The 27,025-nt window shown below is 36.1% G+C and overlaps 1 protein-coding gene across 3 annotated transcripts in view; it reads left to right on the top strand.

Annotated features, from left to right (window-relative positions):
* The window catches only part of NECTIN3 (nectin cell adhesion molecule 3), a 61,603-nt gene extending 39,926 nt beyond the window's left edge, over window positions 1-21,677 (top strand). Inside the window, exons 6-10 of one of the 3 annotated variants that reach the window (XM_077174373.1) lie at window positions 3,680-3,817; window positions 9,416-9,554; window positions 10,908-10,989; window positions 18,137-18,199; window positions 18,698-21,677. In XM_077174373.1, the coding sequence (XP_077030488.1) occupies window positions 3,680-3,817; window positions 9,416-9,554; window positions 10,908-10,989; window positions 18,137-18,199; window positions 18,698-18,874 (599 nt within the window). In that variant the 3' untranslated portion in view covers window positions 18,875-21,677. The remainder of the gene's footprint in view (window positions 1-3,679; window positions 3,818-9,415; window positions 9,555-10,907; window positions 10,990-18,136; window positions 18,200-18,697) is intronic. The other 2 variants (XM_077174371.1, XM_077174372.1) reach the window with 2 other exon arrangements.
* Window positions 21,678-27,025: the final 5,348 nt, after the last annotated feature.

The following is a 27,025-nucleotide window of genomic DNA, read 5'->3' as shown; positions in this document are numbered from 1 at the left end:
TTTCTGTAATATGACAAATTCTAACCCAAGTAAATTGTGACAGTATTGAATTATCTTACCTGTTGTAGAACTGGTCACTTTACCTCTCAAATACTTCATAGTAGGCTAAATCCAAAATGGTTTATGGTTTAAGAGTATTGTGTTCTCTTGTTGACTTTTTTTTTTTTTAACAATGATAAGACTTTGAAGATAGTGATCTGGTTTTTAGGGATGATTCATCCATCTCTTTCTACTTTCTTCTCTCTGACATTTGGCTTATTGTTGGCTTTGAATTGGCAACAGAAGCAGAAGTGAGTCCCAGAAATTTGAAGGATGTGGTATAGCAGGAGGACTGAAGCAGGGAGATGTAGTATTTGGGATGCGAAACGTGTTAGTTGGATGCCTCTACTAAACTTAATGGTAGAAACTCCCCTGCCCAAGATAAGTTGTTGGTATTGTAAGAGCTGAGAAAACTATATCAAGAATAGTCATTTAAGGGAAAAATAAAAATATCAAGCTGACACTGTTGAAAGTTGGTACTGACTTTGATGGGAAACATCTGGAAAACAATTAAGTGTGTGAAAACTAAGCAGTGCACTGGGACCATGGTCCTTTAATTTGAGGTGGTATCAGAGCTTCATTTGAAGTCAATAAAAAGTCTTGCTTTTATTGGCAGAAAACGGTGTCAAAGGCTTTGAAACCAACTAGGAAATGGAAGGAGACAATTTACTTGCTATATTCATACCAGAAAATTGTGGTTTGCTTTGTTCAATTATGTCTCCTATATTAATGGGGGTGGTAGCTATGTAAGAGTAGAAGAAATTTTGTTGGGGTCTTTGCTTGTCCTCATCATTATTGCAGGGTACATGTAATAAGGATTTGAACAGGCCCCAGAACATAGTAAGAAACAAAAACTGAAACCAAGATGTATTTAAACTAAAGCCAGGTATTTTCCAGAATTTCTGCTACTTTTAGCTCCCTGACCCACATGGATATTTTAATATGTTGTGCTTTGTGCAACAACAGAAGCCTACATCAGTGAAAGAGACAAGAGCTGTTAAACATCAGGTATGAAATAAAGTGTTAAAGGAAGTCATCAGTAGGAAATTGTTGCTTTTGAATAAAGTGCCATATGAAACAAAATTTAAATTATGCCCTTAATGTTTTAGTGGAAAACATTAAGAAGTCAAACATTTATCAGTGATTATTTGAAATATTATAGTTAAAGAACTTGCTGAAATGAAATAATGTCATTTTTCATAGCTACAGATATGAGTGGCATTTTCTTGATTTGGAGATGACATCTGAGATGTTATTTGCAAGCAAAATATTATGAGGTGGACATAAAACTTTGGCATTCCTCATCTTAACGTTGTTCTCCATTTGAGGAACTTGCTTGGTACAGGAAGAAAAAAAAAATTAGCTTTACATTTAGAAAGTTCTGGGTGATGTCAGAAGTGAACTCATATTCTTAGTAGCAATTGACCTTATAAACAAGAAGGTACAGTTTTAATTTTGTCATTCTTCAACAATAAAAAGTACCAAAATAAATAAATCTTAGAGTTTTCATGGTTATGTATTGTAGGAATACATATGAACAAATGCTTAATTGATCCTGTGTTTGCAATTGATATAAGATGTTAATTAGTGCTTGTTGGTAATGCAGCTGGACAGCCTGACAACTGGTGGATGAATGGGAAGGTTTGAAGGAAAAACTCTTTGTAAAACACTGAATTTCTAATATATTAATAAGATTGTAATTGCCACTGTGCTTATTTCACATTTGTAATGGTAAAATTTGCCAGGATGCAAATACTACATCCTTGTGGTTGTGGAGAGATAAGACTTAAGACCTCAGTATCAGAGGCAAAACAATTACAAAGCCAAATAACTATAGCCAAACAAGTATATATAGCCTGGAAGGATTTTGCTGGTACTGTTTGAAATAGTGTTTTAAGGTCATAAATCTTGTGTCTCAAGCAAATACCTTTTCAAGGAAGAGAGATTTGAACTTCATGACCTAGGGATGTGTGGGACATAGAACCCTGGTAAACTTGGATTCTTTAATCTCTACTTCTTTGTTAAATTACCAAACTCACTTTAAGTCAATTTCTACTAAAATCATAATCTGAATTCCTCTTATTCATTTTGGTAGTGCATCTTTCTTGTTCAGTTTCCTGTCTTCTGTCAAATTAATTCCATTTATGCATAGTACCCTAACGAACCATCACTTTTCACATTGTTAAGGAATAAAATTATGCCCTTTGAAAAACTGTGTAAAACTTTACTTATGCTTAAAATGTTGCATTCAGCAGCAAGGTGTGTAGTAATCATGACAAATATGAGAATTCTGTCTAGTATGAGAAAATTCTATGTCTGTTTCTGAGTGGTGAGATTAAAAATCATATTTATGGCTATTTAATTGTGATTTGTCAAATAACTGAAAGCTTGACAAAGATATAGTTCTATCTGGTTTACTTTATGGTGGTAAATTTAGGGTACTTCTAATGTGGTGGTAGTACTGCTTTCATGGATCTTGCTTATGGGCATTTAATTAAATTACATGATATAATAGGCTGTCCATGCAATAGTCTCTCTGAAAGGTTCAAGCTATAATAACATGTTTAGAATTCCTTTTTTGATTTTAAAATAGTTAGCTTGTAATGGGCAAGGCAAAAAGTAACTTCTTTTCAGTGTGGCATAGAAATAAGAAGTGGAGTTGTATATAATATTGTGGTTGATTGGTATCATCTCAGTGTCATCAGCCCATCACTTGGAACCTTGCCTGCAATAGAGATGCATACATCTCCAATAGACCTAAAGAACAAAGGCAAAAGCTGCATGCTGGAGAAGCTTGGTATCTGGCAGTCTCTTGTTTACATGCATAACCTGACATGAAATCAGTTTATATTTTATAATGAGGAATTAATATGGAAATTTCTTTGTGCATGAAGGATTAAATGGCTTATAGAAGGAATGCATAGATAGAATTTTTGGTTCAAATGTTTCAATTTTTTAATGTTTTAAAAACCTGAAGGCTCCTTGCTCAACATAAATGTTACTTTGAGATTAATACATACCATTTTTAACTATGCTTCTTTCACTAATCCCAAGGTGAGGCTGAGTAAGTTTTATTAATGAAACAAATGTTTTTGGAGAGAATAGCTTAAAAATCAGTAGTTCATGCGATTGAGCACGCAACTCATGGTTTTTCATTCTTATATTCAGTGCCCTGAATTATTTCTAAAGGGGGAATTTAATGTGGAATAGTTGACACTGTGGCATAATGAATTAATTTGATGCAGAATTCCCTATGGCTGGATGGAAGGTTAGAGGACTGCTTGAGTTTTTCCTCCTTGGAGGAGGTAAATAATGATGTTCAGCCAACATCTGAGTAGAAAAACTCCATCTCCTTATTTTGAGGAGGGCAAATTTTGTACCTGAAGGTTATTTTTACTTTGTTCGCTCTTCATACTTTCTGTACTGCTGCAGCTTAACTCCAAACCATATGTAAGGAAGCTAGTTCAAAGCTTGTGAGTAATTTAAGACTTCTATAGTGCCATGAACTTGAGAATGAAAAACTATTCTTGTAGAACATACCCATCAACTTTGCTTTCTTATAAACCCTTAACTGATTTAGCTCGCATTGACATTCTGTGCCTTTTCTGTGTCTTGTCTACTTCTTTGCTCTTTCCATTAGATCCTCCTACTACTACCACTCGACTGCCCACGGTTCCCTGGCATCCTTCGACTGATGGCACCACAGGTTTAGCAACAGAACCTAGAATAATAAATTTCCCAACATCAACCTTGCCAACAAAGCAGGACGACACTTGGGGTATCGTTGTCGGTTGTGTGGTGGGTGGGGTTCTTTTGCTGTTACTTCTTGGTACTCTGGTTGGAGCCGTCTACTATAAGAGAAGAAAGACGTTCCGTGGTGACTACTTTGCTAAGAACTACATTCCACCATCAGATATGCAAAAAGAGTCCCAAATAGATGTTCTTCAGTCAGATGATATGGGTTCTTACCCTGGCAGTATAAAAAAAGAAACAAAGCACCCAATGAACTTAATATCTAAAGATTATTTAGAAGACCCTGGAAAACCTGAGTTGAACAATGTAGACAATACTAACAGGTACCAGGACCGTTATGAAAGACCAATGGATTACCATGAAGGTGGAACATTTGGAATGGGTTTTATGCATGGTGAATTTTATGAGGATGATGACTTTGTTTCTCACTTAGATGGTGCGGTAATATCTCGGAGGGAGTGGTATGTGTAGTAACCACTGAAAACTAACATGTACCTGCAGTTCACTTCATTGGCTGGTCACTTTCAGGTTGTTTATACTTACACAAGAGGAGGAATAAACTTTTTGAAACTTTTTTTTGAAGGTTTTTATATTGTGACTTGACACAATGGAAATACTGAAACTGGGGAAAATGTATTTGAGCTGCTTTTTTTTCCCAATGCTGTACTACTGTTTAAGATTTGAGTTTTAATGCAGAGTGCTTATATTGGTCTATGTCAGAGTTAAAAAAAAAAGACTAAATTGAAGTTGCCGTTCAATATTGTTTAAGAATAAAAAATGGCTGTCTTGGCTCTCTGATTTAAAAATAAGTTTACCCAAGGCAATGATCAAATATAATCTTTGGGGGCTTTGAATTACTCCAGTCTAGGTACCATCCACAGTAAGCTTAATGCTTCTGTATAGCAAATATTTTACCAATTAAAATGAGTTACAGCAGAATTAAAGCTTTATTTTCTAGGGTTTTTTCTGCATAAAAATGAATACCTCTTAGCATTTTAATGAGCCTTCTTGTAACTATATACTTAAAAGTTAAGTCATTGCACTGAAATTAACTTATGAGCAACATTTTGAGGAGTAACTCTAAACAGGTCAAAGGCTTGTATTTGAATAAGATGAAAAGTTATTTTTTTAGTCATTGATTTCTAAAGCTTACTCTAGTGTCTGTATATATACATACAGTGAGGTGTTTTGTTAGGCCTGTAATTGGCAGGGTGTCAAAACTCATTAATGCATACAAGATGCTCTTTGCAACTTTACAGCGTGCAATTTTTGAGACCTGTTTTGGAGGCTTTGTTGGAATCTTACCATTGAATTTAAAAGCTGGTTAATTGGACACAGCTAAAACACCCCTATAGATTCCAAAGCTGGAGGCTAATGTGAATATGCTTATTTTCCCAGGTGCCAAAAAGCATTAGAGTTTCTATGACCAGAAGTTAAAACAGCGGTTTTACGCTGCTTCGGACTAAGTAACAATACCTGCTTTGAAGAGGGTAGCCAGAGTTTAAGATTATTAGTAGGCAAGTAGACACTTGCACTGCTACTTTAGGTATTGAAAACACACTCTTTAGTGGTGCAACTAGAGTCTATGAAACAGGAATTCAGTCTCTGTGCAGTCTCTGTACCGCAGTGGATTTGTTTTCCCTGCAAATAATCCATACTGATTTTACATGTTCTTTAAAATGACATTGTATCCATTATACATAGGAAATCTTGTCTGATATGTGAAATAATTCTACTTTATCTTGAGCAGATTCACCAAACTAAATTTGCCCATTATGTGAGGAGGAATGAAACAACTTTAGATGAATTGCAGAACAACAATGAATTCATAAGTAGAATATTAAATCTTTTGAAGTGCCATTTTTAAGTGTTTAGCTTGAGGAAATTGAACCTGATATGGCTCTATTAGTATTTGAAAACTGAAAGGAGAGAAGTCTGCTACCGTTGATGTGAAATAGGTTGCATAATTACAGCTGCTCCATGAGCATTGATGCTGGAAGTTCTTTTCTGTCCTCATGATGTTTGGTAGCTTACAGCATTTAGAGCTTCCCAAAAATAGTTATATTGAGTGTTGTAGACAATACACTGTGATTGCATATGACTGCATGTCTTTAAAAAAGATTAAGACAACAGCTTTATTTGAAATTCAAATGGAAAAGCATCCCTAAACAACTTAAGTTTGGGTTTGGATTAATGGAGTACTGATACATGATTGACCAGTCTCAAAAACAATAGCAAGTGATATTGTGGTTATCTGTAGTTTGAGTGCAAACACAAGAAAAGGAGTGAAATTTCTAGCAGAGGGTTCTGATCCAAATTATCTCTGGAATAAAGAGATTATACCTCTCTTCAAAAAAAACTTGATATATCATCTTTAAAAGATGGTTTTACTTGGAAATAAACATAACCATAAACCAGTTTTCCACATGGGATATCTTGCTTTTGTCTCTGTGGATTTTTTGCTTTGATTTTTTAAAAAATATGTATATTTAATTCCTATGGGTTGAGAAGTTGAAATGTTCTGGAGTTGAAGTTATTAATAGGGATAGGGCTCATGTGCGTTGCAATGTTTTGTACATTATGTCTACTGTAAAAAGAATTGATTGTACGTACAAATGGCTGTTGTGTGAATAAACTTTTTCTTACATTCTGGAACATAGGTAGTGTTCAAAAATGTTGCACAGGTCTGTTCTTAAAAATTGGAGATGGAAAAGCACAATAAACCCAGAGGCTGGATAGAATGAACTAAAGTGTTTAAGCTGTGTGAGATGGGCTGTTTAGTATTCCCCTAAGAGAGCATAAACTTACAAAACAAGTGTCTTCAGAAACTCTTTTAAGAAGATTAAGAGAATGATAAATGGAGGTGTTTGCCATCCAAAACATTTGTTTTCAAGCACAGCTGATAAACTAGGCATTGCATACTTCAAAATAGTCTTGTTTTTTCATTCTATTGTCTTTGTTTGCTTTAACCATATTTCTTGGAATTAATCAATTCCCATCTATTTCTGACCATCTGGTGGTTAAAATGCTTAGTAGGTAGCACCATACATGTTAGGTGCTCTCTGGCTTGTTCAGCTTGGCATGGTGGTCTGGGTTTATGACCATTCTCCTGGTTAGACCGATGTTTTGCCAAAGCAATTCAAAAAACCAAATGAAGTGTGCCCTGTGGTAATTGCATTTAAGTTTTTGTGTGACACTGTGCTGGGATGTTACTATTTTTCCTGATGTTCAGAAGTAAATGGGTGTTTGTCATCTTACCCAAAATCAGACTCAATGGGTGGGCTTTGATTGAAATTATAATACTTTATGATGTCTTAACATGATAGCAGAATTTACTAGAAGAAAAGGCACCATGAAGCTCAGATGAAGCAGTCAAGGAACTCTTCTGATATAATCACAAGGCCAAAGCATCTTCAAGAATTCTACACCCAAGAATGTATATTAGTTAGTTGAGACTTTCTCATTTCAAGAAGAGGGCACCCAATGTAAACTAAACTTGAGCCAGTTAAAATGCAGTGGTTAGGTGATCCTTCCACTGATTCATGTGCCCATTCTTCAGGAAAAAATTATGAATTATTCTTGCGTCGTAGCTTAAGCCCAGCTTGCAGCTAAGCACAACACAACTACTTGCTTTCCCCACCCCCATTTCTTTGCACCCTGGTGGAATGGGGAGGAGAATCAAAAGCAAAACTTGTAGGTTGAGATAGGAACAGTTTAATAATTGAAAACAAAGTAAAATATAATAATAATAGTAATGGATAATGAAATGAGGGAAATAAACAAGTGATGCACAATACTTCTTTCTGGGTAATTTCCCCAGTTTATATACTTGGCATGGTGTTCTGTGGTGTGGAATATCCCTTTGGCCTCTTCAGGTGATCTGTCCCAACCATGCTCCCTCCTAGTTTTCTTTTGTGCAGCTCCTCACTGGCAGAGCATGAGAGAGACACACACACACAAAATAGAAGTCCTTGACTTAGGATAAACACGACTTAGCAAAAATCAAAACATGGGTGAGTTATCAGCACTATTCTCATGCTGAATCCAAACCACTGTACAAGCTCCTGAGAAGAAGTTAACTCTATCCCAGCCAAAGCCAGGACAGTTTATAGTGTCCAGGCTGGTATCTGATGGACACATGGAGCTTATGCCAGGAAAACCGATATATAAACCAAGTGTGGTATGTTGCATTCATCTTTGAGGAGCAAAGTAACTTCTGCAAGTTTTTACTCTAGGACTTTATTCTTTAACATTAAGGAAGTCAAAAAAAAAAAGCTTATTTCAGTTTTTTTCAAGTTACTTAAGTATACTTTGTGAGTGCAATCCCAGGGGAATGTTCATGTCAGATCTTTGATAAGCAGTGAGGGGACAGGAATTGTTTATTAGAGTGCAAATCAAGTGTTGTATTTTAGATTGCTTTTTTTTTTTTTTAATTGAGGGGTTTTGCTCAGCTTTCCAACATACAGGCAGAACAACATAAGAAATCTGAGGAATTGATAAATCATATTGTATAGTCTCATGGTTTTTATCTGTGAATAGAACATACAGCTAAAGAGGTCCTCAAAATTTCCTTCAGTAAGAGATTAAATAGAGAATGGTTGTGTTGCATTTGAATAATAATAGACTGCTTTAGAAATACATTGAAGGTAACTGTGTTAATTTTAAATTTCTTCACTGTTGAATTTTGTGATTCAGTACTCAATGTAAATGAGAGCATTATTTAATATATGCTGCCTAAATTTTATAGGTAAGTGTTTAGTGCAGCTGACATGAATTATTCCAATTGTGAAACTTTTTGTTGAGCCTGTTGGCACTAGTTTAAAGCACTGATGATTTTAAGTTAAAGTATGTTAGCAGCTTTTTCAGTTTTGAGACTTAAAATTTGATTTCTAAGCATAGTGAAAGGAGTGGTCTTTAAAGACTGACAAGTATGCTAATTCATTATGGAAGTTGTTCAGCACTGGATTTCACAATGCTAAGGTCTAAAGAAAAATTCTGTAAAAGGAAAAAAAAAACCACAGCTTTTTCTCTCCCTTTATTAAAATTTATTTATAAATATTACTTTCTTGTAGCTTGAAGTGTGAAGTCCTAAAGATGATAGGTGGTCTTTGGGTTTGCTTTAATAAGTGTAAGCCAAGTATTTAGTGTTTGTTTGCATATTCATTGCTCCTAGTAGTTAGTATATGGGGTTTTTTACCCTGATTTTAAGTTTTTCTTTTTTGCTTTCTGCAAACTTAAGTGCCTTTAAAGAAAGATTGTCAATAAACTATAGTTGCCTAGGTTTTTTAATTAACACCTTGTTAGCTTATTTAAGTGCAAATCATATGTTTTGTAATATCATCTTACCTTGAAATTGAGAATGAAAGCATGCTGCTCATATTTAATTAAAGTAGTCCATAAAATTTTTTAAATCAAAAATTTTGATTTCACGAACTCTCTTAATTTCTCCAGTTGTTTAATTGGGTAAGTTGAAGCAATACTACAAAAGTGCTAGTGCAGGGCAAGGCTTTCTGTTTGGCAGTGGAAGGAAGAAGCATTTCTCAGAACAACGCTGAAGTAGCTTATCTGAGTATTAAAAGTATATGAACTTCTTAAAGTTGTAACCTATGCTATCACATTGCAGATGTGCCCTTTAAGCAGACATCTTCTGTTGCTGTAGCAGGGGCTGTGATTGGAGCAGTCCTTGCTCTTTTTATCATTACCATCTTTGTGACAGTGCTGCTGACCCCAAGGAAGAAAAGGCCAGCCTATCTTGACAAAGTGTGAGTATGTGTTGGACTTTTTTTCTTATTCAGTTGAAAGCGATATGCAGAAAGAGTTTGTTCTGTACAGTAATTTAAGTGTCTGACTTAATTTAGCAGCTATTCAGCTTTTTTTAATTTCAGGGCTCTATTTTCAGAGTACACAAATGTGAAATCACACATTTCTGAAAAAGAAATAAGGAAGGTAAGAATTACTTTGGAAGTAATAAAGAGCTTTATCTCATGAGAAGTTTGGGGTTTTTTGAAAGAAAACTATTAATGGATTTAACTGGAGGGCAAAAAAGGGTTTCCTCTTGACTGGTGCCAGTGACTGCTAGTTTGTTGTAACTGCAGATCTAACTTGCAAGGTAAATTTGCTGTGCTTTGCAAATGTGAAGGCCCCCTAAAATTAATCCTGAAATGTTTGTAAAATTAAGCAAGCTTCCACAGATACATGCTTACTGATTTCTTGTGCTTTCTGGAATGTTGGTTGTTTCTTTAAGCCTCTGGCACAGACTTGCAGTTTACTTTGTTCAATAGGATCAAACAAAAAAGAAGGAAACAAAAACATCTGAAAAGACGTTGTCAGTTGAAGGGGATGATGTCTAGATTCTGTTTGGAACATGCATAAAAATGTGACAGGAGCTTATAATATTTGTAAATATGTGTCTTTTTACATCCCATATACAGTTTCTTACATCCCATATACAGTTAACACTAAAACTGAATTCGAAATGTTGCTCATATTGTTAAAGAGAACTAAAGAAAAATAACTAAGAGCCTTTAGCATAAAATAAGTTTCCTCATTTGGATTGAGCTAGCAAGATGAATCAAGAGTCTTCTTTTGAGCAACTTTTAACATGGTTTCTCTTAAATTCTGTATCTGAAGTTTATTTCTATGAATGATCTTAAATATTTAAATTATTTTATAACCACTTGCTTTCACTGTGAAAGTTAACATTGAAAAAGTCTTGCATGTAAGAATTGCTAGTAAGGCTTTCTCAAAGGCTTTCTAAGGGAAGGCTATAATTTAAAAAGTTGTTCAAGCTGTATCTCGTAACTTAAAAATTATGTTAGATACCAGTAGTTTCTAATCCTCCTTAGTTGGAGTGTTTGGGGGGAAGTTCAGTCTGCTTAACACAGGATGCAATAAATAACAAATTCTGGGTAGTGCTTTTCTACAAAAAGTGTCTGCCTGAATAATAGCCAGTGGTAGACATATTCCATTACAATATATCACATCTGAGTCATTGCTGACTGAAAGGTGTTTGTCCCTGAGTACTGAATGCTGGGTGATTTGGCAGTTATTATCTGACCATTCAATTTGACTTGACAAACATGATGTGTTATAGTTCATTCCCCCTTTTACTACAGGATTGATCTTCCGCCCACTCATAAACCAGCCTCATTTGAGGAGAGAACGTTGTCAGTGCCACAGAAAGAAGCTATGCTTCAGGTGAGTAAGTGTTAATATGTATCTTAAATTGACTTCAGGAAAGTGTTAACTTTGCTTTATTATGTTAACTTGGTTCTGATTTTGCCTTCCCAGTAATATATGGAAACCTTTCAATGGTTTCACAACCAAGCTGTTTCTCTATGTATGTGATATCCAGATCTGTTATCTATAATGTTAAAGTCATCCTTAGAGGTGGAAACTTGTAACAGCCTTTGACAGACACAGCTCCTTTTGAATTAGAAAAATCTAAAGTTGAAATTCTGTGGTAAGAGAATATACGTATATTCTCAAGCATATACAAGCAGTCTTCATAAGAGAGAAAAATTATGCTTGTAAACTTAAAAACTGACCTGATCAAAAGCTCCCTTGCTGGTAACAACTGCCAATCTTTTGAGTTATTAACGGTTGAGGGGTGGGGATAGATTGGAATTTGGGCTTTGACATGGCTAATCTACCAAAGTATGAGTTTGAGTCTTGTTGAAGATTACTAAATCACTTTTAAATATTTGCAATCATGTAACTTCTAATTTTATCTTTTCTGCTTGCATTTACCAGCAGCAAATGACCCCATACCAATTTCATGACAAACAGTTGAATTTTTCGTGTGCTTTCAGGGGTAGCTTCTTGTCATCTAAAGTAATGCTGTCCAAGCAAGACAAAAATAGGCAAGAAACTTCTTTACCAGCATTTAATGTTTGTGTGGGTGTAGTCTGATCAAACCAATTTGTAGAGGTCACACTGGAAAGCTGATTCTAGCAAATGAAACACTTTGAGTAAGTGGGGAGCAAGGAAGGGTAGGTTCTTCCTTACAGCATGGTTTTGAGGTTGACTTGGAGTGCTTGGGAAACCCCAGGTGAATTCAGGCTTCTCTTGCACTAGGCATTATAGAGGAGACCTGTGCTTGAGAGGTCACTTAAGCTAATGTCAGTTATAGGTCCTGGCCATGGCCCTTAAAGTCTCTTGTGTATGTGTGTTTATATTACATTAATCAGTCAGATTTTTTTAGATTTCTGCTTACATTGAAGAAAATTTCTGTCATCTATCAGTATTTGTAAGAATTAGATTGTAATTGTTTTTAATAAAATTTTTGTTCCATCCTCAGTACATACCATAAATAATGTGATTCTAACCACTGATGTGCTGAATCATAACACTGAGCTAATTAAAATAATCATTTGTTTTTAAGAAATATCATTTTTCCAATACTATGGTGTATCTTTGCAATTTTAAGGACCTATAAAAGTCCTTTCTCATAGAGGGGGAAAAAAATCTTCACCTACCTTTAAGAAGGATTTTCATGGAATTCTTAATAACATTGAAAATATTCTTGTAGATTTTCTTTGTGGTTGATGGTTACTAAAGCTCACCAAATAGCAGTTGCTGATAAAACCTTTCCTTATGTCATAAACATTACAATGGGTAATACTTGTGTATATTGTTGCTGAGTGAAGCAGGAAAATATTCTGAGATGCACTGCTGCAGTAGTAGTGGATCTAGTAGTAGCAGCCTGATGATTACAACATTGTGAAGGTAGAAAACATTTTGTTGGCATAAAGAATAATAGGTCTTCATCTTCTTACCTTAAAGGTGGTACCAAAGTACCAAAGATGATACAAAAGAACCAGTGCTTTTCTGTGCTCAGGATGGGCATCAAAGCTATTTCTTCTTTTACTACAGTACTTAACAATTGCAATTTTTGATGAATCACTCTTCTGCTAATATTTCTGCTTAAAGTATTTGAAAAATATTGTCTTGCTTATAGAATCAAAATATATGGTCTATTGTGGTATTTGTGCATCTTTAGTGCTGCTAGATGGCAAAATTACAACACTAGGAAATGCAATTATTTGTCCTTTACAGAGCAACTTATAAGGAGGTAGACATTGGAGAATGTGTACCTTATTGCTTTCCTCTTCAGAACTTTGCTGTCTTTGAATTTTTTCTCATTGTGCTTACTGTGATTTCTGTTAATGGGTACTAAAGAACTTATGCTGAACCTGGCTGTAGTCTTGGAATGTTTAATTAAATGTTTTATGAAAATGTATTTTGTAAATAGAGAAAAAATTGTAAAGAGACTGAATTGAATATTTGTTTTCCACAAATTAGATAAACAGAGTTTTAAGTTGTTTTGGGAGAAGAAAGATTCCCCTTCAGGTTAGGTGTTAACCTGACTTTATTTAAGAAATGGATGTTGCCACAACACTGTTAGTGTACCTGTCTTTTTCTGTCTGTGGAACTCCAGAACTGAAAAGACCTGGAGCTGGAGGCTGTCTTCTTAGCTGATACTGCCTCTATTCAGTATGTACTCTGTTATGCTTGAGGCAAGAGCTTCATTTTTTCTAACAGAAATAAATGTCAAAATACTAGCTTTAGCCAAGAAGTGATTGGTTGTATTGTTTTGGTGTACCAAGCCAACATTTGGATAGCTGTAAAGAGGCAAGAGAAAAAAGTTAGCAGCCTGTCAGGATGTCTCATCCTGTGTGACTAAATGTCTGTACTCACCGCTGTACTACCTGGTGTTCCAATTGCTGTCGTGCCTACCCAGAATGAGATGCCAGGTGAGCCTCTCACTGGGTAATTAAGATGTAAACTTCTGGATCTGCTAAAAAGAACTGTAGGGGAAGTGTCACTGCTTTGTCAACCACAACAGATGATCAGTTCAGCCTGAGTAGAAATGATAGGCTGCACAAAGGTGCAAAGTAAAGGAGTGAATTTAAATGGTGCCTTCTGCATACTCACAATAACTTAGAATTGAAAGTGGATTTATTCAATTTAGGCTGATTCTGGTAAGTTGTTATAAATAATGTGCTAGTTTTTCAATCATCTCTGCTGTTATTGTTCAAATCATGGACAGTAGCTTTTTTTTATCTTGTAAAGTATTTAAGATTCAGTACATGATGCTGAAATTCTCCTTTTTGTATCCCAGCAATCAGTATTTAACTGATTTTATGCATATCTGAGTTAGCAGGTGATGGCATTAAAATGAAGATAAATTAACTGGACCTGTGAATAGTACTGGACAGCCAGTATCTTTCATGGGTACTTCTTGAGACTTGGAAACTTTTAGTTTACTTTAAATATACATTCTCATTTACCTGCTAGTGTTAATAATGAGCTACCAGTATGTACAAGTACTATGTAACTGAGTACTCATAACTTCTCTGTACTGGTACTTGAAGGTACCAATTCATGTGTTCTTGTGAGTCACTTCAGAACTGAGAAAAACTGGTTCACTTATGGCCCTAAAAGAGGAAGGCAAAAGTCCAAAGCATAAAAATACAATGGAAAAATGATATTATAGCTTTATTTACTATGAAGACTTGTCAACTCTTTTGTCAACAGCACTGTTACTTTTGGCCAGGTATTCTTTTAATAATCATTGCCATGGAAATGCTATTCTGTTGCTCAGAACTATCTATTACTTGTAATGTGAAAGAGTGGTGAGCAGCCTGAAGGTTATGTCCTTGTTGAGAGAGGAATCTCTGCTTAACAATGTGGTTTTTGAGGTTATTAAGGAAGAAGTTGAGCAATGGAAGAATTCCAGTGGCTTAAAGAGGAGTTTTTCTATTGCATAATATTTTAAAAAGGAGTGTAAGAGGGTGCACTAATTCTGGCAGTCCTTGGCATCATTAGAGTAAGCTTCACTGTTTCAAACAATATATTACTAAGAAGCAAAAACTTATTTACTTTCCTCTAAACATGCTTGAGATGGGCAGTCTTTGACAATGTTCAAGAACTGAAGTTATTATTAATTTGACAGGTACTTCTGAAGGAAGGCAAAAACATGATTTGCACAATGCAGTGCAGCATTCAAAGTTGTTGAAGGATTCAGAATTTAACAAGGCTCTTCTGTAACAACAGAAATAAGAGTGGATAAGGGAATGAGAAGAGGCATTGGATGAATGCCTCACTATTTTGCCAAGCAAAGTTCTTTAACTGTAATATTTGTATTACTGATCAAAACAGGAAAGAAAAAGATGAAGTTGTCTTAGCACCATTAAAAGTATCAAATACATTTATCAAATGATGATGTTTCTGAATCAAATTTGAAGACATCAGCCACTGAACCCTTAAACCTAGTATAATGCTGATTCATTTATAGATTATGGCTCTCTTGCACTCTTCTATTTCTTTTCGTAATGCTTTTTATACAGGTGGGAGTATCTCTTCCTTGATGAAAAAGGAAGCAGTATTGTTATTATTTGCCTTAAACCAAAGAACTGTTTAGACAAACAAGATTGAATGGAAGGGAGCACAAAATGTGCATCAATAAAATAATCTGCATTGATAAAGGATCTTGCAATAGGAAAAAAAAAAAATTACCAGATTGGGGTTAGAATGAGGCACAAGCTTTTTTTTGTTAGTGGATGCCTTTGTAATGGAATTTCTAAATTGGAAAGGATCAGAAAAGGTAAGATGAAGTTTTTAGCGAGATAATTGGTTTTAGGCTTTTGAAGAACTGTTCAAGAAATTCTTAGAGTAAAACCACTAAAAGAGGTTTTATGAAACTCTGCAAAATGTAATGGTAAGACAATGCAAACTTCTGTTAGGCATCCAAGCACAGAATCCCAGATTGCTTCTATGCAAGAAGACACAGACTATGTTTCTCAGCACCAGTTTTGTTTGACAGAATCCAATGATTTTGGTTGTCACTTGGTCCATGCCTGTAAAATGTATAATTGCATTATCTTGCAAAGGTGTTGTCTTTTCGTGCCATGTGAAATTATTTTCTTTGGCTTACAGTTTTAATTGAGTAACCAACTGGAATTTGCTATTCTGGTTTCCAGTGAGTCTCTAACTCACATCCACATCCACTGTTGGTAGAATTCCTCAAGCAAGCAGATTTTTTGTTGTTGTTTTGTTTTGTTTTTTGTTTAAAGAACATTAGCTTTTGGTGGAGATGGGTTTTTTTTTGTTCCCCATGTGTGTTTTGTCTCCTTGTGTGGTGAACTCATGCTCTCAGCTCAGGTTTGAAGGAGCAACGCTGCCTGCTAAGTAGTAAATCACATATTCTCAGAAATGCAGATTGCATTTTAGGACTTGAGAAGCAAAAGCACAGTGACTTTAAGGACAGGAGGGGGCACTTTGAAATAGAATTACAAGACAAAAAGCTTGACAAACTAAAGTTGAAAAATAGACCAGTGAAAAATAACTGTTGGAGAAGTGTAAAAGGTTAGGAAATATTAGATGATTTTTGAAGAAATTTTGCATATTAAAACTTAGCTCAAAATTGCTTCAAAACTTTACTAAACAAATGTAGAAAGGTAAAAAGTTAAGGGGAAGGAGGAGAAAGTAAGAACAAAATATCACTGAGATTGGGTTCTCTTCAAAATAATTCTTGAAAGTAAGAATACGGATGTATGACCACTGGAAATGTTACCTACCTGTATGAATACTTGTGGAGGGACTTCTGCACAAAGATCAGCAACCTAGCCTACTTTGTGTTGTTGCTGCCACTGTGATACTGTTAGGAAAAGATGGAATTGCAAAACAAAAATTAAATACAATTGTGCGAAGGTGTTGCTTTAGCCTATTGTGATCCTGTACTAAGTGTGGCATAAAGGAAGAACTTTACTAGAAGTGATGATACCAGAGTACAAACTGTACCCTAAATCATAATTCTTAAATGGCACTACTCAGTGTGATTTAATCAGCCATTAACTCAGGCAGTTGGTGATTAACTGGATGTTTGAAAACAGCCCATTTCACAAATGAAGTTTTTCTATCATAATGGTGAAGAAAAAAATAAACGTAAAAGAAGGGAGATTTCAATGCTTCTGCATGAAGGAACTTCTCATCCACCAACATTCCCAAGTCCTGCTCCTCAGGACTGCTCTCAATCACTTCTCTGCCCAGCTTGTGTTTGTGTTTATGTTTATAATTGCTCTTACCTGTGTTTATGATTGCAACTGAAAGGTGCAGGACTTTTCTCTTGGCCTTGTTGAACTTCACAAGGTTCACACAGAGCCACCTCTCAAGCCTGCCAAGGTCCCTCTGAAGGGCATCCCTTTGCCTCCAGCATGTCACCACACCACACAGCTTGGTTTTATTGGCAAACTTGCTGAGGATACCTTGATCCCACTGTCACATTGCCAAAGAGATGTTTAACAGTGCTGGTCCTGATACGGACCCCTGAGGAATGTCACTTGTCACTGGTCCTTGCTTGGATTTTGAGCCAGCGATGAGCCATCTCTTTGAGTGTGACCATCCAGTCAGTTTTTTATCCACTGAGTGGTCCACCCATCAAATCCATGTCTCCTCAGTTTAGAGATGTCATGTGAGACAGCATCAAATGCTTTGTATAAGTCCAGGTAGTTGACATCAGTTGCTCTTCCTTTTTCCACCAACACTATTATCCTGTCATAGACAGCCACTAAATTTGTCAGGCTCAATTTGCCCTTAGTGAAACCATGATGATGGTTACCAACCATCTCCTTATTTTCTGTATGCCTTAGCATAGTTTCTGCTCCTTCATCTTGCTGGGCACTAAAGTGTGGCTGACCTGTATTTTCTCAGGTCATCTGTTTTTAGACATGGGGGTCTTATTTCCCCTTTCTCAGACAGTGGGAACCACAGTCCTGCCACTACTTCTAATACAAGATGGATAGTGGGTTAGTCACTTCCTGTGAAAGTGTCTTCAGAACTTGCAAATGTATCTGTCCCCTGAACTTGTTCACCTCCACATTCCTTAGATGATCTTGAAGCTCATCTCTTATGGTTGGCAGTTTGGCTGGGATGGAACTAATTTTCTTTGCAGTAGCTGAGTAGCTGGTAGGGGGCTGTGTTTGGGATTTGTGCTGAAAATACTGTTGATAACTCAGGAAAGTTTTTTATTGCTGGACAGCATTGGGACCTATTCAGCTTCTTGTACTGCCCTGCCAGCAGATGGACTTGAGGTGTACACAGAAGATTGGGAGGGAGACAAGATATTGGGAGAGGGAACACAGCTGGGACAGGTGACCCTGACTGATCCTCATCTTTTTTCCGCCAGCCATTGGATTGTAAGAAGGATTCTAAATGACAACCAGTTAAGACACTACCTAAGGCAGAGTGTATTTTGGGATGACTGGTGTTTTTTTGTATTAACCAAAGCTGTTCTGCAGTTTTGAATCTTGACTTGTTTCCCCTGTAACTTCTCTTCTTTCAGAAAGAACATTTTACTTTGCAGAGCCAGTACAGAGAGAGAGATGCTGGAAACTTGCAGCACATGGTAAATTATAAGATGGCTTGAATTCCTGATTGAAGCTTTGATTTCTTCTTATTCCATAAAATAAACTTATAATGTTGGTTTTCATGAACAAAAAAATATTTGTCCATCCTGGTCAATAACTGTTGGATTGTGTGAGTTAAGTGAAAAGTAGCAGTACCATTTTAATATCCTATAGTAGTTTGATGACTAATTTAAATACTTAAACACTCCAGCTTTCATTTCTTGGTGAGTAACATAAAGCAGAGGAGTGTTGACAGACATTTTTGTTGTTGCTGGTTTGCTCTTTAGATTTATTGATCTTTAGAGTCCAACTTCATTTGAAACAAGCATTTGAAGTGAAATCTGTCTGTTAGGGAAATTTTTAAGTTCCTGTTTCTTTGTTCATAAGGCTGTCTTGGAGATAATGTATCTTTGATTTTGCTTAAAGCTTTACCAAGAATAGGAATTGCAGGTTCTATACATGAACTATGAAACTTATTACTTCTTATATGTGTTTAGAAAGCTGTGAATGGAAGGCAACTTACTTGTGGGGCTGAAGAGCTACAGGAGCAAGAGGGTCTTCAGCCTATGTATCCTGTGTATCAGCAAACTCACTACAAAAATTGGAGCAACAGATACCCACAAAGCTCAGGACCTGGAAGAGCCTACATCAATACAAGGGAACATTATGTATGATTCTGTACCTAGATGTCTTTAACAAGGGGTTTATTACCTGTTGGCTCTATGACCCTCATGTCTTTTTGGCTTTCATCTCTAAAATAATTGGGGGTTTTTTAGTGTGTGAAAAAAATGGATGGAGAATTTTATACAGGTAAACCATATGGAATTTAAAACTTGCCTCTAGTACCTGGTATGTCTATGTTTTTGTAGTAATATCGATCTGGCAAATGAGGAGAGCCACTTAGCTTTTTTAACCTTCACAGTCATAATCTGTATAACCTGTATTAATTGGTTGGCACATGCCAAAATGTAGTTAAGCTTTTTTTGCTGGCTATCTCTGGGAGCATTCTCTCTGGATATTTTACAAGAACCTTACCCATATAAAAGTGAATAAATATGAGCAAGACAGCTGAATCCCTTGTGACATTAGCAATCTCAGGCTGAGCCATCTTAGCTTGAGATATGAATTTGACTGGCCTTAGCTATTGATTTCTCAACCAGCTCTACCTCTCTCAGTCAAATGAACAACTAGACTACCTCTCAAATACTGACTGGCTGGTCCATAAACTACACTGTTTGTCTTCCCACCTTGTTAAAAGTGAAGCAATTGCCTTACATCAAAAGATTTTTGTTGTCTATTGATTCTGCTTGTTGCTGGCTTTGGTTTTACAGGTAGGTCTACATGAAACTTAGTTGAAGGAGATAGATGACTAGGCAGACAGAACTTTCTGTAAGTGTCTTTTGTGAAGCTTCATCTGTTTTCCCAAATATGACTCCTATTTTAGATGCTGCAGTTTATTTTCCTTGGTAATAGATACATTCCTTGTTTTTTCTTAGTTTACAACAAAACTGCCTATGATGTGTTCTTATGTCTTAGCAAGAAAAGAAAAGCTTCAGTCAATTTCAAATGCTTGTTAGCACTGTCCTTTCATCTTAACCAGTAGTGTGAAGTAACTGGAGAATGTCCTGACATTACCAGTGCTAAAAGTATCCCACATGAATCTTTTGTGTCTGTGGTAATGCTTAAAAAATGTGCTCATGATCTTTCTAGAAAAATAAGTTTTCCTGTGAACTAAAAAGTAAATATTTAGCAAGTAAAAATATGTTTATAATGTGTTAGTGCTGAAATGAGCTCATAGGACAATCTTAAAATATTTTAAGACGGTAGAAAAATGGGTTGTGTCTAAAATTTGCCAGAGAAATTTAAGAGACTTGAGTATTCTCTAAATACATTATGGACATAAGTACAGAATGATGATTTTTGGTCAGATGACATGAAGGACAAGATGTTAAGAAGGCTTGGTGTCATGCTGAACTACCTGTTGTACAGAACTGAACATTACTTCTGGGATATTAGTGTGTTTTTCTGCAGGTGTTTGAATTTTTTTAGAGGCCAGAGTCAAGCTGTAGAAGCAGCAGAATTGAAAGCTAGCATAGGTGCAGGCAGGGGGCTGTTGTTAAACCTGTATTCAACCTGCATTCATCTCCATCACAGCACAAGTTAATGAGATCTCTGTCCACAATTGGGCCAGGTAAATTAAATTCTTCTAGTTTGTTACAGGTAGCAGCTTATGGCTTGGGTACCTGTATTCTGGACCCCGTAGAAGTAGGTATTACCTGTTCTCTTGCTAAGCAGCTTTCTGTTAAATGATGTAATGATGTGGTTGAAGTTGACAGCTGAAGGAATGGCAAAAAAAAAGGTTGGACAGAACCTGCTTTTTGGGAGCTATCTTTGAAGCATCGGCACCTTGCTTTTCACTTAGGAACTGGGCACATTCATGTAAATTGAGCAACTGTTTTCAATTTTAAAGTTTCCTGCTGTATTTGAGACCTAAAAAGGGCTTATGTCCCTCAAAACTGTTTTTCCATAATGGTAGTTTAAGTAGCTACCTCTTTACATGAGCATTGACTCACCTATCCTTACATTACTGCAGCTCCAAAAAGCATCAGCTGTCAAAACATTGAAAGAAAACAGTGTTGTGGCCAAATGAATGACAGAACATGGAGAGGAACTATACTGCTTAAGATAATTTGATCAATATTACTGAGCAAAACTTGATACCAAAAATATTTGAATAGACATTATAGAATGGCTCAAAACTGTTGCTGTGGCAGTGCTTCCTCTGCATTCATTAGTACAATGTGGTATTGAGCAGGTGATCACTTCAATCCCTTTTGCAAAAAAACAATTATTTTGGATTCAGGAAAAATTCTTCTACTGCTTTTTATAATTATTTGCAGATACTTTCCTTTTTTTTGTTTGTTTGCTTGTTTGTTTTTGTTGTTTTGGTTTTTTTTGAAAGAGATAAAACTTTAGGGGAAGGAAGAATGCTATCAACAAAGCTATCATTGTTTCTTTTAATGTGTAAAAATAGCTTAAAAAATAAAAAAACTGTAATCCAACTGTGTTTTCCAAGTTACATATCAACAAACTACAGAAAGCTTGATTTGCAAACTACCCATCAGGATGTAGTTTGCCCTAAAGTTATTAAGGAAATACATTACCACCGACAGGTTTCTTATCTGTGAGAAATGGTTTCTTTGTAATCTATTCAGGGACATTTAGTATATTAAGTTTTTGAAATGTTACTTTTAGTTTTAAGTGTGGCTGAATTTGGGGGGAGAGATTTGGCAAAGAATGCTCAGAAGAGAACAGAAAAAATGTCTGCTAATTAGGCTTTCTCACTAAAAGGATTGTACATATAGAAGTAAGTTTGATCTGCTTTTGTAAGATGTAGGAAATGTCATTTTATATTTTTGTACATTTTTAAATGCTTGTATTTGTAATTTGACTGGAATAAAAACATTCAAAATATAACATTTTCTTCTGTTGTTTAGATTTAAGATTACTTAAAATGCAAAGTCTGGTAAAATGCATCCACTTTTTTGGTGTTATGTTTCTTCTGTGGTTGTATATGCAGAACGTGTTCTTTTTACTAACTCTACCACTTTGGGATATTGTGGTGTTGCATGCTGAAATCCTTCTAACTTTCATCTTACATAACTGGAAGCATATAGTACTGTGTGAAAATGCAGTACTGAGGTGAACTGAGCACCCAGAATCTCTGGTGAGGGAGGTAGGGAAGGAGGGGAAGATTAGTAATTTGCATCTCTAGCATTGGTAAATGTAAATTGTCCTCTGCCCAAGTATCTCTAAATTCTACAAGGTAGTCTAATTATAAAAAGTCTTAAGATTTAATGTTTGGAGTATGTCCAGAATGACTGTGGATACAATACAAATTTTCATTGTATTGTATCCACAGTCTAAGAAATTGTACTACTAAAAGTAAGGAAATACTTAACAAAATATTATTTAAGGACCCCCACTGTTCAGTCACAAATGATCTAATGTATTTTGTGTTGAGCTCAAGTAAAGCACAATAAAGATGTGTGATAATTCATGAAGAGTGAAGGGAGACTTTTCACCTTCTGACTTGTTTACTTTGCCTTCTTTCTGGCAACGTTACTGCTCTTTTGTCCTCTGAGGGATGCAAGTTCAGGTGCTGTGTTGTTACATAGGTGATTAAAATTTATTATAGTAACTTTTTAATGCCACAAACCTGAAAGCATTCTATCTGAAACATTGTTTTGTGTGAAGGCTGAGTGAGTGCTCTACCAACAAGTAGTTGCAGAGCAGATGAAATTGCTTTGACAACTTGGGCCACTTCAGAGGTTGCTGATGAGGACAGGTAAAGCTCCAGGTGAAAAAAGAAATGTCTGTGTAGTTTCCTGCTTGACTGCCCTGTGGGAGGTGGCCTGGGGTTTTTTGTCCACCTGTAGTACATGTCCAGAGTATTGGGAGACTGGGTTTGACTTTCTGACAGAAGGTAAATATGTGATATTTCTGCATTTATTAAAAGGTATGACATGGTTCTTGGTGAATAACTTGATACCTTTAGCTGAATTGTGTTGCAAATGCACAAAAAATACACTGTGAATCTTAGTAGTAATTGTTCAAACAATGTGAAAAACCCAAATAGGATGTGTTAGATATTTTAATCTTCACTGACAACCCCACAGTGAATTTTTTTCTATATTTGTTTCTACTTAATTTTATGCTCTATCTAAATCTAGATCCTTCAATTGTCACTAGAAAATAAATGTATTTAAAAGCCTACAAGTCAAACTGTGACTCTTCTATCCCTTTGTGGGACTAGTATTCAAGACTTTAAATCAGAATTGATTTCCAACTTGGTCTCAAAATAAAGCAGACTTGAGCTTCCTCATCAACTGAGATAAATTTCCATATCTGTGCAAGGCTAAACACAGAATGCATAGAATATGCTAAATATATTAAAACATCATTGCAATTTGACTGAGTTTAGCCACAGATTTATTATATTCCAATCTGAAGTGTACTAGGTTAAATTAGACTTATTATCTAACAGAGATTTATGGGAAATAACTTCTCTAATACTGATTGTCAGAGGAATAAGTTTAAGATATGCTATAAAAGATTCCACTGACTTTTCTGGTTGTTGTTGGTTTTTTGTTATTGTTGGTTTTTTGGGGTTTTTTTTGTCCTTTTCCCAATGTTAGACTTTATTTGTTTAATACTGTTTTGGATCTCTGAATAGTGAGATCTCTAATAGTGTTGCCACATTAGTTCCTGTTCTTAAGAAGGTGTGCCTGCAGCTTCAGTTTCCCTGACACTTCATCTTGCCTGTCCTATTAAGAAGTTTTACAGTCCTTTGTATGACTTCTGATATTCTGTGCTTGAACAGCAAAGTATTTTGGGCCAGTATTGTTTACCCAGTTCAGCTTATAACAAATTCCAGAAAATTATTCTTTCCCTGCTGATGTGGGCTATGTGCAGTAGGAGGTTGTGTGCAGTGCAGCAGTGTACCCACAGAAGATGCTTCAGCCCTGCCAGTTGCCTCCTCGCTTGTCAGCAGAGAGGCAGACCTTTGTCCAGATGGGGTCTTTCAGGTGATATGTGATGAATAGTAAGCAAGAAAAATGGCAAACATGGAATGGAGCTTGGAGGAAACAGTTCCTGCTTATACAGGAAGGTGGCATTTAGACTACTTGCCTATTCCCTTCTTGAGACAGAATAGCTGGTGATAATAAAGCATAATAAAGTGTAGTATAATGATAACATAATAGTATGGCTAGGAATCAGCAAACAAACAGAAAAATATTGTTCTCTATCAAAGCAGTGACTCTGTTTTCTGAAACAATTTTAAATGAACCAAAGGTAACCATTGTCTACAAAGCTCCTCAGTTTCGGATGTGTCCTGATAGCAGGAAGAATCTGGTTAATCTGGATGTTGATGCTACTTCGCTGATTGTTGCAGGTTATAGCAGGTTATCCCAAAGCCAGTTTGTAGACAAAGTGAGAAATTTAGAACTGTCACTTTCAAATGTGTTACTATGAAATCACATTCAAGTTTCACCATCTGCTTGATGTGGGATTTGTATACAGCTTAATTAGCCACATAGCTGTGTCCTAGTCTGTCCAAAGATTCATCTAGAAAGCCAAAGATAATTGGATTTCTAGTGTCACTGATCACACTCAAGTGCATGATTTGCACAGCAAGTGCAATTGACCCCATGTGTATCTATGTGAAATAAAATGCCCAGTGGATACTTGTATCTAAAAGCATTGATTATACAGTAAGTATTTTGAGTTACTGTATTGGGAAATAATTCAGTCTTTTCAACTGAAGAAAATCTAATTAACTAAGAAAATCTATTCTTTTAAAGACTGCTGAGGGAGGGGGGTGGAAGAAGCTGCTGTCAACCCCCCAGAATACAAAGTCTCAGCTGAAAGTCAAAAATAACTTCAACTGCAACTGAATAGCCAAGCAAGTAGTGGCATTGGCTTCTCTTGTAATGGAGGCTTCAGCTTTCAGGTAAGTGTTCCTCTTGGAAAATAGAAGATGAATCAGAGCTTTGCAAGCCTTTGCTTGGAAAAGACATCAGCCTTTGGTGTCTAAAGACAAAGCTGGGGATGCACGATGGATACGCCTGGATGCTGCATGTGCTCACTGCACCTTTTACTTCCCCTTCCACTTGCCCTGTCTGTGAGGGTGGCTGGGAACCTTGGCAGAAGGGCTTCTGCTGCAATTCAGCTTCTCTTGACATCAGCAGTTGGATTTAACTCTTTCTGCTTTCTGCCTCGCCTTGTCCTGTCCCCTCTGCTGACACTTTTAGCAATATTTTGGGATTTTTTTTTATTTCCTAATGTTCTAGAGTTAAAGGAGCTGATGTTGGTGAGCTTCTGAGCTGGTGACTTAGACAAACTATTCCTGACCATGGTATATGATTATCTAGTAGTAGGCTAAACAATGCCCTAAGATGTTTGGAGCTGCTTTGGACCTACTCCGGCACCATTTGACAAGTACTGTGAAACAGTTCTAACATGCGTTAAAAGGAAGAGCTTCCTTAGGAAATCCCACAGAGTCACAGAGGTGGTAGTGCTTTCTGCTGGTAATTTTCTTCTTGTTTGATTACAACTCACAGCATAATGTTCATAGGCAGATGGCATTTAATTTGATCACATACAATTCATGTCTTCTGTCCTGAGTAGACATTTGGTAAAGGGGAAAAAAACCCACTGAGGTGATATGCAAGTAAACTTTAATCTGAAATGAGCATGTTAAGGGCTATGCTTAAGCAGTTTCTATGGGAGCTCACTGATAGTTTAGAGAAAAGTCAGACAAGCTAGGCACTTACCATTAAATGCCAAGCCCTAGAGAAGCCAAACCTTGCAAAAAAAATGGGAAGAAAGTTTTTTAAATTACATTGAATTTCCCCTAACTCCAGCTGGCCAAGTTGCTGCTTCTGTAAATAAAAATATTTCATTGATGTCACACAGTAATACTTTCTTTTTTAAGATTCAGGAAAATAAGCAGAAGAAAATTCTTGTAGGGTTCCTACACACAATATGTATATGATGAGATACATGTTGATTGATGCAGTTCAGGAAACTGTCTGTTCCCTGTCACAAACTCCATCTTGCCATTTCTTACAAGTTTAATTGTATCAATAATAGCACACTGCAACAGCAAATGTTTGCTGGCTTTTATAAATGGAATTTTGGAATTCTTTAGGAAATCTAAGTATTTTTCATATTTCTTCTGAAGCCTATTTACTACTTTCTCTTACAAAGATAGGTTTGCTGCTCCTCTGCATTTAACTAAGTATTGCTTTATTTACTTGGAGACAGAAATTTAATTTTGAAATATAAGGTCACTGTTGCCCATGCTTGACAGACATAACTAACAAGTTCTAGAAGAGACCCCTGTATGTGGGGCTTTTGATTAACCTGCCCCCTTCCCTTTGTGACTTGGAATCTGAAATCTTTTTACTGAGCTTTGTATTTTCTGTAAGTCTGTGCATTTAGCACATGTATTTGCTTTGAATTACAGTTAATTTAGACTTACATGCCTGACATTTTTGAAGATGAAACTGAAAAGAAGGGGAAAAAAAAAACCACGTAAAAAAATTACCGAAGTGGCTGCTGGTATATTCTACCACCTAAGTGCCAAAAGACCATTTTAAGAGCTGCCACTGAAGTCCCACTTGTTTACTGGAGCACTAAACAAATAAAGCTGAAGGGAATAGTGATTGCTGAGGACTACTGTGCATCTGGATAGCACTCACCCTATCTCAAGATGGCTTCCGTTATATTAAGAGCTTGTATCTTAATTAGCAACAGGAAATAATTAAAATATAATCAGGCTCTCTTCATTAAAAATGTTCTTGAATACTTTGAAAACTGTCAAATAACTGTTTTCAAAACTGAATGTTCCTATAAATAAAGTAAAAGAAAAATGTTGTGACTCTGATTTTTTTTTTCATGCATGTTTGGCTCTAATACCAGGATAAGCATACATTGGTTTTGTAAATACAGAAGACTAAAGCATTTTGGATAGTTACACAGACTCAGGCTAGTAGGGACAGCTCTTCCATAAGGCTGAGATTTCAGAAAGTCACCATTTCAAGTCAGCTGGTGAAGGGATAAAGATGGAGTTCAGCCTAGGTGTAAAATGTATTTAACCCTGAGCCATTGGTACATTAATACTGGTAAGCTGCTTGTCCTGCTGTTTGGATCTCCCCCTGGCTTAGGCAAGTGCCCAAACTGAAGTCCTTTCTTAGATAAAAAAGTATCAAAGGTACTTTTTGGTATGTTTCCCTCTGAATTGCTCCGCTGTTATTGAA

Source organism: Agelaius phoeniceus, chromosome 2 (genome assembly GCF_051311805.1).
Source record: "Agelaius phoeniceus isolate bAgePho1 chromosome 2, bAgePho1.hap1, whole genome shotgun sequence".
Taxonomy (NCBI): Eukaryota; Metazoa; Chordata; class Aves; order Passeriformes; family Icteridae; genus Agelaius; species Agelaius phoeniceus.
The sequence above is the reverse complement of the archived record's forward strand: the minus strand, read 5'-3'. Positions and strand labels throughout refer to the sequence as shown.